The sequence below is a fragment of the Danio rerio genome, chromosome 20 (assembly GCF_052040795.2).
Source record: "Danio rerio strain M-AB ecotype USA chromosome 20, GRCz13ab, whole genome shotgun sequence".
NCBI classification, from domain to species: domain Eukaryota; kingdom Metazoa; phylum Chordata; class Actinopteri; order Cypriniformes; family Danionidae; genus Danio; species Danio rerio.
This window is the reverse complement of record NC_141040.1, coordinates 47,954,446-47,970,011: the sequence shown is the minus strand read 5'-3', so window position 1 is coordinate 47,970,011 and position 15,566 is coordinate 47,954,446. Positions and strand designations below refer to the sequence as shown.

General features: G+C 38.1%; 2 protein-coding genes across 8 annotated transcripts in view; one reads left to right on the top strand and one right to left on the bottom strand.

Annotated features, from left to right (window-relative positions):
• efr3bb (EFR3 homolog Bb (S. cerevisiae)) overlaps positions 1-15,566 on the bottom strand; it is a 1,037,141-nt gene that overhangs the window by 134,694 nt on the left and 886,881 nt on the right. The gene's annotated exons all lie outside the window — the stretch shown is intronic.
• Positions 34-15,137, top strand: matn3a (matrilin 3a). 7 transcript variants are annotated; one of them, XM_087296625.1, is made up of 9 exons: positions 34-259; positions 4,020-4,595; positions 6,384-6,509; positions 9,099-9,314; positions 10,810-10,962; positions 11,162-11,287; positions 13,733-13,831; positions 13,952-14,021; positions 14,103-15,137. In XM_087296625.1, exons 1-8 carry the CDS (start codon positions 103-105, stop codon positions 14,005-14,007), a joined length of 1,509 nt encoding a protein of 502 aa, XP_087152751.1. In that variant the 5' UTR covers positions 34-102; the 3' UTR covers positions 14,008-14,021; positions 14,103-15,137.

Here is a 15,566-nt window from a genome sequence, read left to right as displayed (position 1 = left end):
CTTTAAATGTGCAGCCTAGGATACTGTCAGAACAAACTGGTGTCAGTTAGACGAGAGGACCGCACACAAGCCTGAAGCAGACTTGAGAGGAACAGCGAGACAATGAAGTCCTTCATTGGGAGTTTGGTTTATTGCCTCTCTGTTCTGCTGCTGGATCTCTGCGATTCCTATGACCTTAATAATCCATCCTACATTTTAGCCCAAAGTTACGCTCAGAGAAGAAACAACGGATTTCCGCACCGGACACTGAACCCTGCAGGTAAGTGTTTTAAGTTTACAATGCTAGTTATAACAGATGTTGATTTATTTATTGTGTATTATTTGTATTCCCATGCTTCCATTTTATTTAGAACTGCAATTATGATTTTCTTATTTTGCGTTCACTACAATGAAAACTACAAATGTTTAGTGGATATTTTTGGATTTGCATGGAATGGTATTTCTAAAAAAAAATGCACTGTTATAAATATGTCTAGTGCATTTACAATAGGATATGTGAAATAAAATACATCCACATTTAACCACTGAATGGATAATTCCACCAAAAATAACTTATTTGCTCTTCATTTGCTCAAAATGGCTTACCTTCATCTTCAACAAGTAGATTTTTTGAAGACTATTACACTGCTTTTGTCCAAATCAAAAGTCAGTTGGGGTCTTGTGTTACTCAGACTCCAGTGTTCCTCAAAGATTCCAATGTTCTGCAGAGGAAAGAAGGTTTGCAATGAAATGACAATGGGTACATGATGACTGAATATGTATTTTTGTCTGAAGTGTCCTTATAAGTGCATGAATGCAACAGCATTTATGCGATACGAGTGGCATGTATTTTAAAACAACAAAGAACTAGGGCATGTATTGCAAACAATGCCAGTTGTATTTGTTTGACTGATTTTCCTTTCACTTCAACCTTCTTATGGTCCGTAGTATACAGAAGTAAATACAGGTTAGATGGACCTGATAACCCTCACAAACTGAAGAGGAGGACTTTGCCCAGTCTTATTCCTGTAGCTTATCCAGCACCCACAGCTCCTTCTCAACTCAAACTTCATGCCTGGCTTAAAGACATACCAACTGCAAAAATGTATGATGCAAATAAAGACCAATTACCACATGTGGCAAGCAAACACCTGAAAGGTGAATGGGCCCCAATAATTTGCAGAAAAAATCCTGATTCAGAACAAATAGTCATAGTTACAGGAGAATCAGGGGAACGTAAAGACGTGTCAAACCTTCCTCAACGACCACATGAAAGTCCAAAAAAATCTGTGGTACTTATGGAGCAGTCAACAAATAACCAGGCAATCTTTCCAACAGATGCTTCTGAATTAGGTATTCCCTCAACCATAACCATGGCACAATCTTTAAACGTCTCTCTGCCTCAGAAATCCATGACTCAATCCAAGTCAACATTGGATCAGGAATCAAATTCACAAGAGACCTCATCTCAATCCCTTCCTATCTCCACCATGACATCAGAGACATTTCCTCAGAGTACTTTCTCTGAATCCTTGCTGGCATCAACCCTTATGTCAGAAACGTTCTCTACTCAAGAGACATATCTTCAAAAAATCCAACCCCAATCTGTGTTAAAACCCACATTTACACTAGAGGCATTTGCTGAAAGTACCTTTCCTGAATCTGTGTCAACATCTACACTGTTACCTGAGACCCATTCCCAAAGCACTCCACCCCAGCCAGTGCCAACTTCCACTCGTAGATCAGGGCCTTATTCCCAAAGACTTTCATCTCTTTCCCTGTCAACATCCACATTAACACCAGAGACGCATGACCTAAGTGATTCACCCAAGCCCATGCCAATGTCCAGATCAGGGACATATTCCAGAAAGACCACAATCCAATCACTGTCAACATCCACATTAAAACCAGAGACAAATTGGCAAATGGCACCAGAGCCTTTGCCATTGTCTGCTCATAAATCAGAACCCTATTCCAGAAAGATCCCATCCCAATCCATGTCAACATCCAGTCTGACAGAAGAGGCAGATCTTCAGACTGCCTCACCACATTTCCCATCAATGTCTACTCTGCCACAAGAATCATTACAAGAGGCACCAGGCAGGATTATTTCCCACAACAGCATAGACACCACAGGGTGGACAGGTATTATTTCATAATTACTCTATTGCTTGGTCTAACCCTCCATTTATTCATGCTGGGGTATTCAGTCTTGCTCCTGGAGGCACAACGAAAGACGCATAAGACGTTAAACCGAGGTCCTGACTCTCTGTGGTCATTTACAAAACTCATGGCACTTCTCGTAAAGAGTAGGGGTTTAACCCCACTGTCCTAATCAAATTCCCCCCATCGGCCCTACCTATCATGGCCTCCCAATCATCCCCATCCGCCGAATTGGCTCAATCACTGTCTCTCCACTCCCCCAATAGCTGGTGTGTGGTGAGCGCACTTGCACTGTTGCCCTGTGGCTGCAGTCGTATCATTCAAGTGGATGCTGCAGACTGGTGGTAATTTGGAGAGACCCCTCTCAGGATTGTGAAGCGCTTTGAGTGGATGGTCATACACAATAAACACGCTACACAAGTACACATTACATTTCATTACAATGTTTAGTAAAACTCCCCCAACAGACAAGTTTTTTTGTAATTAAGAGGACCAACTAGTGACTAACTAGTTCAGCTCTGTTTTATCCAGATTAGTGCTTAACTCACAGGACAGTGATACTGCAGGAGCAAGAATGGACAACCTTCATGTAACAGTAGGGATCTTAAAGTTCATTCGCTTCAAAGCTGGATAAAGCAAAATGACATTAAGGGACCAATGATTTGGTCCTTATTCCTGTAGGGAACCTTACAGCTTAGAGACCTTTCAAATTCAAGAAGCATTCTAGTATTCCGATAGGATTTGTTTTAGAAGTGACCATACTCATTTATAACCAACTGCCTAATCCAGGGGTTTTCAAAGTGTGAGGCGCGCCTCCCCTGGGGGGCGCCAGAGCATGTCAGGGGAGGCGCGGGAAAAAATATATAATAAAAATATAATTATTAAGATTAATTATTATATGTATTTTTCATTATATTTAAACGTTTTAATTAAACAAAGCTAAAAAAAAATAATACATCAAAAATAAGAAAACCTTTTTTACCCAGAAGGCCATAGCTGTGAATTCGTTTCTGTTTGGTAAGCCCACCAATACAGGTATATGCCTGCTAATACAATGGATCAGTTTCTGAGACCCCCCCTCCCCCCCGATTCAAAGCCTTCAAGTTCAGGGCTTAAACCCAAAAGACGACGATATAATGATCAGTATTTGAGTTTAGGATTTACGTGGACAGGACCAGCTGAGGAACCACGACCTTTATGTATGGTTTGTAACGATATTTTGGCTAATGACAGCATGAGACCCGCTAAACTTGGACTGTTTTGACTGGGATGGACAGTTCTTGGATCTGTTCTATTCATATTGAACAATCATCCTAGTTTTAAAAACGTTATATTAAAATACTTGTTATTACTCTGTAAATAATTGCACTATATATATATATATATATGTATGTGTGTGTGTGTGTCTGTGTCTGTGTCTGTGTGTGTGTGTGTGTGTGTGTGTGTGTGTGTGTGTGTGTGTGTGCGCGTGTGTTTGGGAGGAGGGGGGCGCCAATAGATAAGTTGTGTCAAAAGGGAGGCCCACTGTCTTAGACTTTGAAAAACCCTGGTCTAATCTAATCTGACTGATCTATTTGATTGCATGCTAAAGTTATGCTTTACTCACATGTACCGTTCCATCGTGCCAAAGTTTTACAGCAGTGGCCAAAATTGATATTCGATGAAGAAACAACATTTGCTTTTACAGAAATTTATACAACCCTTTTTTGAATGTATTTGAGTAAGGTGCAAAGATTTCACTTTTGGTCACAACTGTGTTGTCAACTTTAAACCAGATAATCTTTCTAAATGGTTAATCGACTAACAGCAGGATCTTCATTTTATACATTTGACAATGAGTATTGAAAAATACAGCTTAATCTCTGCTCAACTCTCAGCTACAGATTCACAGTGTAGGAGCCGCCCGTTGGACCTGGTCTTCATCATTGACAGCTCACGTAGCGTGCGTCCAGGTGAGTTTGAGAAGGTCAAGATCTTCCTGGCTGACATGGTGGACACTCTTGATGTCGGTCCCGATGCCACACGAGTCGCAGTGGTGAACTACGCGAGCACGGTCAAGATTGAGTTCCTGCTGAAAAGCCATCTTACGAAAGACACTATAAAGCAAGCAATCACCCGTATCGAACCCTTGGCTGCAGGAACCATGACTGGTATGGCCATCAAGAAAGCCATGGATGAAGCATTCACTGAAAAGTCAGGAGCCCGGCCCAAATCGAAGAACATCTCAAAGGTCGCTATCATTGTTACCGATGGGCGTCCTCAGGACCAAGTCGAGGAGGTGTCTGCTGCAGCACGGGCTTCAGGGATTGAGATTTACGCAGTCGGAGTGGACAGAGCTGACATGCGGTCACTGAAGCTCATGGCCAGCAATCCACTTGAGGACCATGTGTTCTACGTCGAGACCTATGGAGTCATTGAGAAGCTCACATCGAAGTTCCGGGAGACATTGTGCGGTAGGGTTAAAGCAAAAAAGGGGAGATGGGGCTCTTTGTCTTTCCCTTTTATAGGATATATCTCAATCCTTGAGAGTGGGTGGTGATTCATCCTCTGGGAAATGAGTGGGTCTGAATTATACATTTAAAAACGTACACCATAAAGGGAATAATTTGGATTTATAGTTTCAAGGTAATTGTCTTGTTTTCCATCAATTTGAATCATCAGATTGCAACGCATTCTGAAGGAAATAGCTCTTCAGCATGTGAGTGCTAATAAACAAAACCCACCAATCATTCAAAGAAGCCTTTTTCTACCATAGCCTTTTTTGAATGCTAATATATGTGCTTTGCATCCTTTAAGTAAGGTCTTTGAATGGAATTCTCTCAGTAATTAATATTGTCATTGTCTTTTCCAGTTGGTGTAAGACTAGTGTACTTCAAGTATGTTTTTCATTGAAAACTTTAGATAATTGAGAGCTTTGAATATCTGACTGTTTGTGGATTATTAAAATTGTTTGTCTTTTTCAGGACAAGATTCGATCTTTTGGACGCTATAATTGCTCATTCGAGTGCTACACTAGAGAAGTGCTTGCTAGTTGCGCTTTCAGAGTATATTATTTGCTTAGTCACCGTAACATTGATAAAAATGCTAACTGCTATGCAAACTAAGGGCACAATTTTGCTAAGTAATTTATCACATAAGAGGCGCTAAAAGTTCCAAAATGAAGTCCCACTGTGTCTTTAAACGGGTTATTAGGGACACCGGTGGTCATTAAGTGAACTGTATCCAGTAATCTGTTTCGCACTTGTGCACACATAACATACAAGAGACTAAACAAGATTCAAGGCCCCATTTGTAATCACTACAAAGTTCTTTTTCATTCTTGATCATTTTCATCGTTTGGTGTTAGTATAGACCTCCGTTTGCCTCTCTCGATATTTACCTCCTTCATGCATGAATCATGAAGAAGCACTACTGCGTACCAGTAAAGACCCTGGTATACTTTAACAACAAAATAGAAGATCAAACAGAATTGATTTATTTTAGAACAAAATTGGTCCAAAATTACATTCGTTTTGATTTTGTTTTCGGCACTCCAAAGCAAACCTTTTAAAGGAGTTAATTTTGGTTCCTACACTCCTTTGAGCTAGCATTGGTTCATAGCGATTATACAGTGGGCGTGTTCCAGAACTCCTTCTTTGACGTGCAATTGATTTGTATCTCAATATCACGAAGGTTAGACAGAAGCAACATCCAAAACTACAACAACACCAAGTTAGCAACAAGAGTACAATGAAGAGTCCATTAGCAGAGCTGGTACAGATGTATCCGCACCTGTACGATTGCTCACGGAGAGATTTTAAAGACTGGAAGGGGGTCACGTATGCTTCTTGTTCAGCGTGCGCCATATCGGTGTGTTTAGAGGCTAAACATGAGCAGTGTGACATTTGCAACTCTCCACGTTCAAAAATTATACGGTCAGCCTTTTTGAACTTCTTTTTGCCCTAAAATGAAGAACAAAATACAAATTTAAAGTATACAGGGGCCTATTCCATGATCTCTCGTTTTGGCAGATTAGCTTAAAGGTGTTTTTATAGTACAACGAATATAGTTAAGAATCAAGAGAAATTTGATTAGTTCATGACCCATTTAAGCATTCAATTATTGTGCCATAGGACAGATTAGAGCCCTATAAGGGACTTGTTTTTCATATTGCCATATTGTTGTTCCTAAAATAAAAGCTCCATCACTCAAATCGAGTAATGGCCTCATCACTTCAGTCAAGTAATGAAAGCTTGTTCCAGGTATGGACGCCTGTGCCATGGGTCATGACTGTGAGCACATTTGTGTCAGCAGTGGCTCCTCCTATTACTGCCAGTGCCGGAAGGGCTATATTTTGAACGAAGACCAGAAAACATGTGCCCTAAAACGTAAGAGCCAGCAGATTACGCTAACTGCTTTACTTTAGATTCTGAAGACATACTTAGTACAAATATTCTGTAACAGAGACTAATTTAAGCTTAATAACAATGCATGCTTACATTGCAACAACACTTGCCGCTAACCTGTTTAGCTAGCAATTACTTTCCAGCTTTTCACACGAGTTTCGAGTATGACTTAATGTCATACTATGATTTATTAATCTATTTATATGTGCTAAGTTACTGGTTACATGAAGATGTGAGATCTGTTTTAAATCATAATGAGCTGCCTCGCTGTTTAATTTAAATTTTCACCATCAAACTTAAAAGTAAATAAACAATCATGTTCTTTACATGAAACATACTGGAGATTTAACACATAGGAGTCTGCTGTTAGCATTGTACTAATTTAACAATGGACAAATGTGTTAAAATCATCTGTTTTTATGTTTCCTGTTTTGAATAGGCTGACTGCCAAATATTTCTGTGAAATATAACATCAGATGTTCTTTATGTTGTATTATATCTTAGAGTGAGTCAGGCAGCTCACTAGGGTTAAAAATAAATCTGTAATTTAGCAACATGTGTAATGTAATTTTATTTTTCTCCTACCAGCTCACCAGCTCACTGATTCAACCCGTTCAGCCAATCTCTGTTAAATTACTGTGGACCTTTCTTGTGTGCTCCATACTGTTCCCAAAACAGTACAGGAATAACATGAGTGTCTGTGTTGTATGTCAGACAGATGACCAACCACAACTAAAATTTAAGAGGCAGATTGTATTCAAGATGGGCCAAGTAATGCAGATTGATTGAAAATTAGTTTATCAGTGCTCAAAAATTAGGGAAAAAAATATATGTATACACTCACTGGCCACTTTATTAGGCCACTTTATTAGGTACACTATACTTTGACCGGGTTGGATACCCTTTTGCCTTCAGAACTGACTTAATCCTTTGTGGCATAGATTCAACAAGGTACTTAAAATATTCCTCAGAGCTTTTTAGGGCTCAAGCTAGGGCACTTGCCATGTTTGGAAGTGTCCCTTCAAAATAAATGATCAATCCCCAATAGAGGGATGGACACAGTCAACAACAATACTCGGGTAGGCTGTGACACTGCTTAATTGGTACTAATGAGCCCAAAGTGCCAAGAAAATATCCCCCACACCATTACACCACCACCACCAGACTGAACCTTTTATATAAGGCAGGATGGATTCATGCTTTCATGTTGTTGATGCCACATTCTGACCCTACCATCTGAATGTCACAGCAGAAATCGAGACTCATCCGAGCAGGCAATGCTTTTCCAGTCTTCTGTTCAATTTTGGTGAGCCATTGCGAATTGTTGCCTTAGTGTTCCTGTTTCTTAGCTGACAGGAGTAGCACCCTGCTGCTGTACCCCATTCGCCTTAAGGTTCAAGTGTTGTGGGTTCAGAGATGCTCTTCTGCATACCTTGGTTTTAACAAGTGGTTATTTGAGTTACTGTTGCCTTTCTATCAGCTTAAACCAGTCTGGCCATTCTCCTCTGGCATCAACAAGGCATTTTCGCCTATAAAACTGCTGTCGGCTGGATATTTTCTCTTTCAGACCATTCTCTGTAAACCCTAGAGATGGTTGTGCGTAAAAAGATCAGCAGCAGTTTCTGAAATACTCAGACCAGCCCACCTGACACTAGCAACCATGCCACGTTCAAACAACCAAGCCATGTTACCCAAATCACCGTTCTTCCCCCATTCTGATGCTCAGTTTAAACTGCAGCAGATTGTCTTGACCATGTCTACATGCCTAAATGCATTGAGTTGCTGCCATGTGATTGACGGACTAGAAATGTGCATTAATGAGCAGTTGGACAGGTGTACCTAATAAAGTGGCCGGTGAGTGTATAGTTTAATTGAAAAGCAACTCTAAATATTTTTTGTTTTCTTAAATATGTGTTTTTTTGTCCTGCTGCAGTGGCAGATATATTTTAATGCAGTAGTAAATTGGAAAACTGCCCACAGAGGTAAGACAAAATACACTCAAATAAAAAAGATAGCCTTGTGTTAATTTCTAAAACGTGTTGAACACAAAAAAATGTGTTCACTAAACATATTAACACTAAAATGTGTGAATATCTAAAACAGGCTTGCTTCTCAAATTGTCCAAAAAATATTAAATTGTACTAATTATAAAATTATAATAATTTATAATTATAAGAATAGTATTTTCAGTGCAAGGTTCAGCATTTTTATTTTTCCAATTCTTTCCGAAAAACAATGGCAACAATCATATATAACTGATAAATTATCTTTAAAACTATATTTGAGATAAAAGATAAACACATACTGGTATAAAACACACAAATAGAATAGAATAGAATGATTTGATTCACATTTTTTATGATAATACAAATATATGATTAAAATGAATAATTAGAATTAACCATAATTAGCTTGGCATCTAAAATATTGAAAAACCCGGATTAAATTGATCATGCAATCTCTGACTGTAATCTTGCTGTTGCTGTAATGATATGTTTAAAAATAGAAAGTAAAAATCTTTCAGAAAATATTGTTAGTGTTGCTGTAAATGTCCTGTATGGCTTATTCCAGATGTAGATGCCTGTGAAATGGGACACAGCTGTCAGCACGTTTGTGTGAGCAACGGCAACTCGTATCGATGCAAGTGCCTCCAAGGCTTTGTCTTGAACGACGACAAGCAAACATGCTCCATTAGAGGCGCTGGTGCTTACGGACAGGGCGAAAGTGTACACAAGGGTGACCGAAAGAGAAAGAATGATGCCAACCAAAACAGGGAATCTAGTGCCAGTGAGTTATGATCAGAAATGACCACATACATGCCATTTCATGATCTGGAATTTAAATTAAGGGATAGTTCACTCCAAACATTTTTACTTACCCTCCACTTTTTCCAAATATGAGAGGGTTTTTTTTCTGTTGAAGACAAAATAATGTTGGAAACCAGTAGCCATTAACTTCCATCATGTTTTTTCCTATAGTGAATGTTGAAAACTATTAGCCATTAATTCCATTGGGTTTTTGTTCCCATTGTCAATGTTGGAAACCAGTAGCCATTGAGTTCGATTGTGTATTTGTTCCCATAGTCAATGCTGGAAACCAGTAGCTATTGACTTCCAGTGTTGTTTTCCCATAGTGAATGTTGGAAACCAGTAGCCATTGATTTCATTGTGTTTTTGTTCCCATAGTCAATGTTGGAAACCAGTAGCCATTGAGTTCCACAGTGTTTTTGTTTCCATAGTCAATGTTGGAAACCAGTAGCCATTGACTTCCAGTGTTTTTTCCCATAGTGAATGTTGGAAACCAGTAGCCATTGAGTTCCATAGTGTTTTTGTTCCCATAGTCAATGTTGGAAACCAGTAGCCATTGAGTTCCATAGTGTTTTTGTTCCCATAGTCAATGTTGGAAACCAGTAGCCATTGAGTTCCATAGTGTTTTTGTTCCCATAGTCAATGTTGGAAACCAGTAGCCATTGAGTTCCATAGTGTTTTTGTTCCCATAGTCAATGTTGGAAACCAGTAGCCATTGACTTCCACAGTGTTTTTGTTCCCATAGTCAATGTTGGAAACCAGTAGCCATTGACTTCCACAGTGTTTTTGTTCCCATAGTCAATGTTGGAAACCAGTAGTCATTGACTTCCACAGTGTTTTTGTTCCCATAGTCATTTTTTTCCCAATGTCAATGTTGTAGACCAGTAGCCATTGACTTCCAGTGTTTTTTCCCCATAGTGAATGTTAGAAACAAGTAACCATTGATTCCATCCATTGTGTTTTTGTTCCCAAAGTCAATGTTGGAAACCAGTAGCCATTGACTTCCAGTGTTTTTCCCAAAGTGAATGTTGGAAACCAGTAGCCAATGACTTCCTGTGTTTTTCCCAAAGTGAATGTTTTAAACAAGTAGCCATTGATTCCATTGTATTTTTGTTCCCATAGTCAATGTTGAAAACCAGTAGCCATTAAGTTCCATAGTGTTTTTTCCCACCCCATAGTAAATTATGGAAATCAGTAGACATTGACTTATGTATTTTTTTGTCTACTATGCATGTTAATAGATAAAAGTTTCCAGCATTCTTCAAATTAACTTTTGTGTTTGTCACTTAAATAAATGGTAAGTAAATGTTTCGGGTGGACTATCATTTTAAACTGAAAGGATTAGAACTGGTTTTACAGTTTGGTTGCTATTGAATAATATTTAAGCTTTTGCAACATGTTCCAGTGGATATTCTGAAGCCCAGCCAGACAAAAGTAATCCTCCACATATTGGTCGCCACTATGGCTTATTTCAGGTGTGGATGTGTGTGCTTTGGGCCATGACTGCCAACACACTTGCGTCTCCAGCAGTTCGTCCTATTACTGCACGTGTCCTACTGGCTTTGTCCTGATGGAGGACAAGAGATCATGCTTCAAAGCCAATGACGCTGATGCTGATGGTAGTGCCAGTGAGTTTTCTGCTTAGGCCTTCATAAATGGTATAGACATACCATTTTATGATAGGTAGCTAGCTGAATTGTGCAAATATATTTCATTTAAAGGAAAATCACATGTATTGGAGGAGCAATTGAGATGTAATGCTTTTTAGTATTTTCTTTCATGTGAGGTTTGTTAGCATCAGGGTTGTAGAGTTTGGACTTATTGCAGGTCTGGACTACTGTATGCTGGGTCATGAATGTGAACACATTTGCGTCAGCGATGCTGCTGCCTATCACTGTGAGTGCCGGCGGGGTTTTGTGTTGCAAGAAGACAGGAAAACATGTTCCAAAAAAAGTAAGAGCCCTGAAAGAACTGCATTTCAATTCAAAATACAGCAGAAAAATTATGAATAAGCTAAGAAAACACTTGAAAATTAATTATTTTATTTATTATTATTTATTTATATTTTTGAGATTCAGAATTTTTGAGTTTTTGTCTCGGGTCAAGTTCAAATATCTAAAAAAATGAATCTGAAAACGAGAAGAATTTTCAGGAAGTTAAAATATTGTTTTGTTTTTACTAATCAAGCAAAATAATCTACCAGTGAGGTCATTAAAATAATTTGATTTCCAACTGAAAGTAAGATTATTTTACTCACTTCATTTTGATTGATTTATTCCTGAAACCAAAAAGTATTTTGACTTAGAAAATGCTCCTCAATTTAAGATTTTTTTAGATATTTTAACTAGAAATGAAAAAATAAATAAATAAATAAATTTGCATTTATTTTTTGGCAAAAATCATGTGGGGGGAAATGTGACATGTTCTTAGACATTTACAGTATATTGAAAAGTATTCACAGCTCTTCACTTTTTCCACATTTTATGTTACACAGCCTTATTCCAAAATGGATTAAATTCTTTTATTTCCTTAAAATTCTACACATAATACCCCATAATGACAATGTGAAAAATTAGCTTTTGAAATTGTTGCAAATTTATTACAAATAAAAAAAAACGGAGAAATCACATGTGCATAAGTATTCACAGACTTTGCTCAATGCTTTGTTGATGCACCTTTGGCAGCAATTACAGCCTCAAGTCTTTTTAATATGATGCCACAAGCTTGGCACACCTGTCTTTGAGAATTTTTGCCCATTCCTCTTTGCAATACCTCTCAAGCTCTAGCACGTTGGATGGGAAGCGACAGTGTACAGCCATTTTCAGATCTCTCCAAGATGTTTAATAGGATTTAGGTCTGGGCCGTGAAGGCACTCCATTGAAATTTGGCGGTGTGCATTGGGTCATTATCCTGCTGGAAGATGAACTGTCGCCCCAGTCTGAGGTCAAGAGCGCTCTGAAGCAGGTTTTCATTCAGGATGTCTCTGTACGTTGCTGCATTCATCTTTCCCTCTATCCTAACTAGTCTTCCAGTTCCTGCTGCTAAAAAACATCCCCACAGCATGATGCTTCCACCACCATGCTTCACTGTAGGAATGGTATTAGCCTGGTGATAAACGGTGCCTGGATTTCTCCAAACGTAACGCCTGGCATTCACTCCAAAGAGTTCAATTTTAGTCTCATCAGACCAGAGAATTTTGTTTCTTATGGTCTGAGAGTCCTTCAGATGCCTTTTGCCAAATTCCAGGTGGGGAGGGGCTTCTGTCTGGCCACTCTACTATACAGGCCTGATTGGTGGATTGCAGCACAGATGGTTGTCCTTCTGTACGGTTCTCCTATCTCCACAGAAGAACGCTGGAGCTCAAACAGAGTGACCATCGGGTTATTAATCACCTCCCTGACTAAGGCTCTTCACCCCCCGATCACTCAGCTACAATGACCGGCAAATTCTAGGAAGCGTCCTGGTGGTTCCAAACATCTTCCTCTTATGAATGATGGAGGCCACTGTGCTCAATAGAACTTTCAAAGCAGCAGAAATGTTTCTGTAACCTTCCCCAGCCTTGTGCCTCGAGATAATCCCGTCTCGGAGGTCTACAGCCAATTCCCTTGTCTTCATGCTTGGTTTGTGCTTTGACATGCACTGTCAACCCTGAGACCTTAAATGCCTTTTCAAATCATGTCCAATCAACTGAATTTACCACAGGTGAACTCCAATTAAGCTGCTGAAACAGGTCAAGAACGATCAGTGAAAACAGAATGTACCTGAGCTCGATTTAAAGCTTCACGGCAAAGGCTGTGAATACTGATGTACATGTTTATTTTTTTGTTTTTTTTATTTTGAATAATTTTGCAACAATTAAAAAAAAAATTCATTATGGGGTATTGTGTGTAGAGTTTTAAGGAAATAAATGTATTGAATCCAGATTGGAATAAGGTTGTAACAGCTCTATGAATACTTTCCAAATGCACTGTATATTCATTTTAAGAACACAATATCCATTTAAAATAAAAATAAAAAATATTTATTAGTCTGACCAATCCTCATTTTCAAAAAAAAAAAAAAAAGCTCTAAATGACCAAATATTTAGATATTTGTTACATTTGGGAAAATATTTGGTTAAATAAATCTGGATCACTATAAAAAAGCCTCATCTGTCAGTGTCTGTAATTTCCCACATGTTGAGTTGGTTGATTCAACATTGATGTGAACTCATAATATGTAACACTCACAATGTTGTTCAAAAGTTTATAAACAACATTGCATAAACTGTTACATAAGAACTTTATGTAATAACTTTTACTTTGGGGTTAGGGGGGGTAGATCTTTTTTTCTGTGCATGATTCAAATCGCCCTTTGCGAGGTTTTCTGTGATATTTGTTGTTTGACTGTGATGTGAAGAGGTGAAGGTGGAGATTGTTCAGGATCCCTGCATGTGTGAAGCCCGACTGGCTTTCCAGAGGCAAACACAAACCTCCATTCAGGACCTCAACGCCAAGCATATCCTTTTTGCCAAGTCCAAGAGTGCAACTACATTTCCCAGAATGCAATGCAAACTGTAACTCTTACAGAAATAATGCACTAAATCATTGCCCGTTTTAACCTTAACGATCGTTATACTTGCTGCTGTCACAAGAAAGATTGAGCAAATGGAAAACATGCTGGGACGCATGTAATGGAGAAATGAATGGTGTGTATTAATTCTCTAACGTGTTTTTAATAGATGTATATTTTAAAACACAAACCTTTAACACTTACTTCTGCTCAGCAGGGTCAGCATGATCTGTGAACTTCAGCCAACATACATCTGCCATCTCATCAATCAGTTTGTGCCTTCAAAACACCTAAAGAAAAGTTACATATGTTCACAGATCAGTGACAAGCCCAATAAATTAGATTAAGCTTAAATCATTCATAAAGAATTGATTGTGCATGTGCAATGATGTGATTTTGCTCAGTAACAATAATCTTTTCATTTAAGAGTGTTATGCATCTGTCTATTATATGAATTAGGGCTGCACAATATATCGTTTCAGCATCAATATCGCTATGTGCATATTTGCAATAGTCACATCACAAGAGGTGCAATGTTGAGTCTGAATTATAGTTGACCTGGACTTACAGATTTGCATTTTATTACTGTATTTACACTAAATTTCTATGATTTCTATGAAAAAAAAAAGTTTTTATTACTTAGAATTTTTGTCTTGTTTCTAGTCCAAATATCTACATTTTAAAGCAAAACCAATATTTTTTGTTTTTGTTTTTACTTACACCCCTGGTATATAATTTACTTGTTTTGAAGCAAAGCAATATTTTTACTTGCTCTATATTTTTTTGATATTTGGACTAGAAATGAGACAAAGCAAAGTAATAAAAGCTTTTTTTGCATTGTGATAATTCAATTTCTGTACCTGAATACTGTTAGACTCCATAGAAAACTATCAAATAGAGCTATTCAAACAGTAAAAACAGAAAAGAAAACTGCAATCTCAGATATTTACAATATCGTGCAGCCCTAATATGAATGTTTATTAGTTTAGATATGATTATCTACGTTGTAATTTTGTTGTTCAAGCTCATGTCAAAGAGAAAGTGTAACTATTGTTTAATCTTATGTAAGCTCTCCAATACTGTAATCTCCAATATTTATAATCAAGCAATTTAATCAATAATATATACTGTTTTGTTAAAATTAATTATAAAACTCTTTTAAACAGTTTGTTTACCCAGTTTGTATATTGTAAAAAGTGATTTGTTTAAAAAAAAAAAAAGTGAGTAAAAAATGCCACCTTAAAAGCAACAAGTTGACTTTACTTAAAATATTGCGGAAACCCTTTGTAACAAAGTTTGAACTGTTTCATTGGTGTAACTCAACTTTCATAATTATGCACATACACACACTGGCCACTCACAGGTACATGTCCAACTGCTCGTTAATGCAAATTTCTAATCAGCCAATCACATGGCAGCAACTCACCACAGCCTACCTGAGTATTATTGCTGACCATATCCATTCCTTTATGACCACTGTGTACCCATCTTCTGATGGTTACCTCCAGCAGGATAACATGCCATTTCATAAAGCGCAAATCATCTTACACTGGTTTCTTAAACATGACAATGAGTTCACTGTACTCAAATGGCCTCCACAGTCACCAGAAGTCAATCCAGTTGAGCACCTTTGGGATGTGGTGAAACGGGAGATTCACATCATGGATGTGCAGCCGACAAA

Coding starts and splice junctions, on each gene's coding strand:
- matn3a (XM_087296630.1), top strand. CDS start 103: ATGAAGTCCTTCATTGGGAGTTTGGTTTATTGCCTCTCTGTTCTGCTG. Junction 6,510..13,732: donor GAAAACATGTGCCCTAAAAC/GTAAGAGCCAGC, acceptor TGTGATGTGAAG/AGGTGAAGGTGGAGATTGTT. Junction 13,832..13,951: donor TCAGGACCTCAACGCCAAGC/ATATCCTTTTTG, acceptor CGATCGTTATAC/TTGCTGCTGTCACAAGAAAG.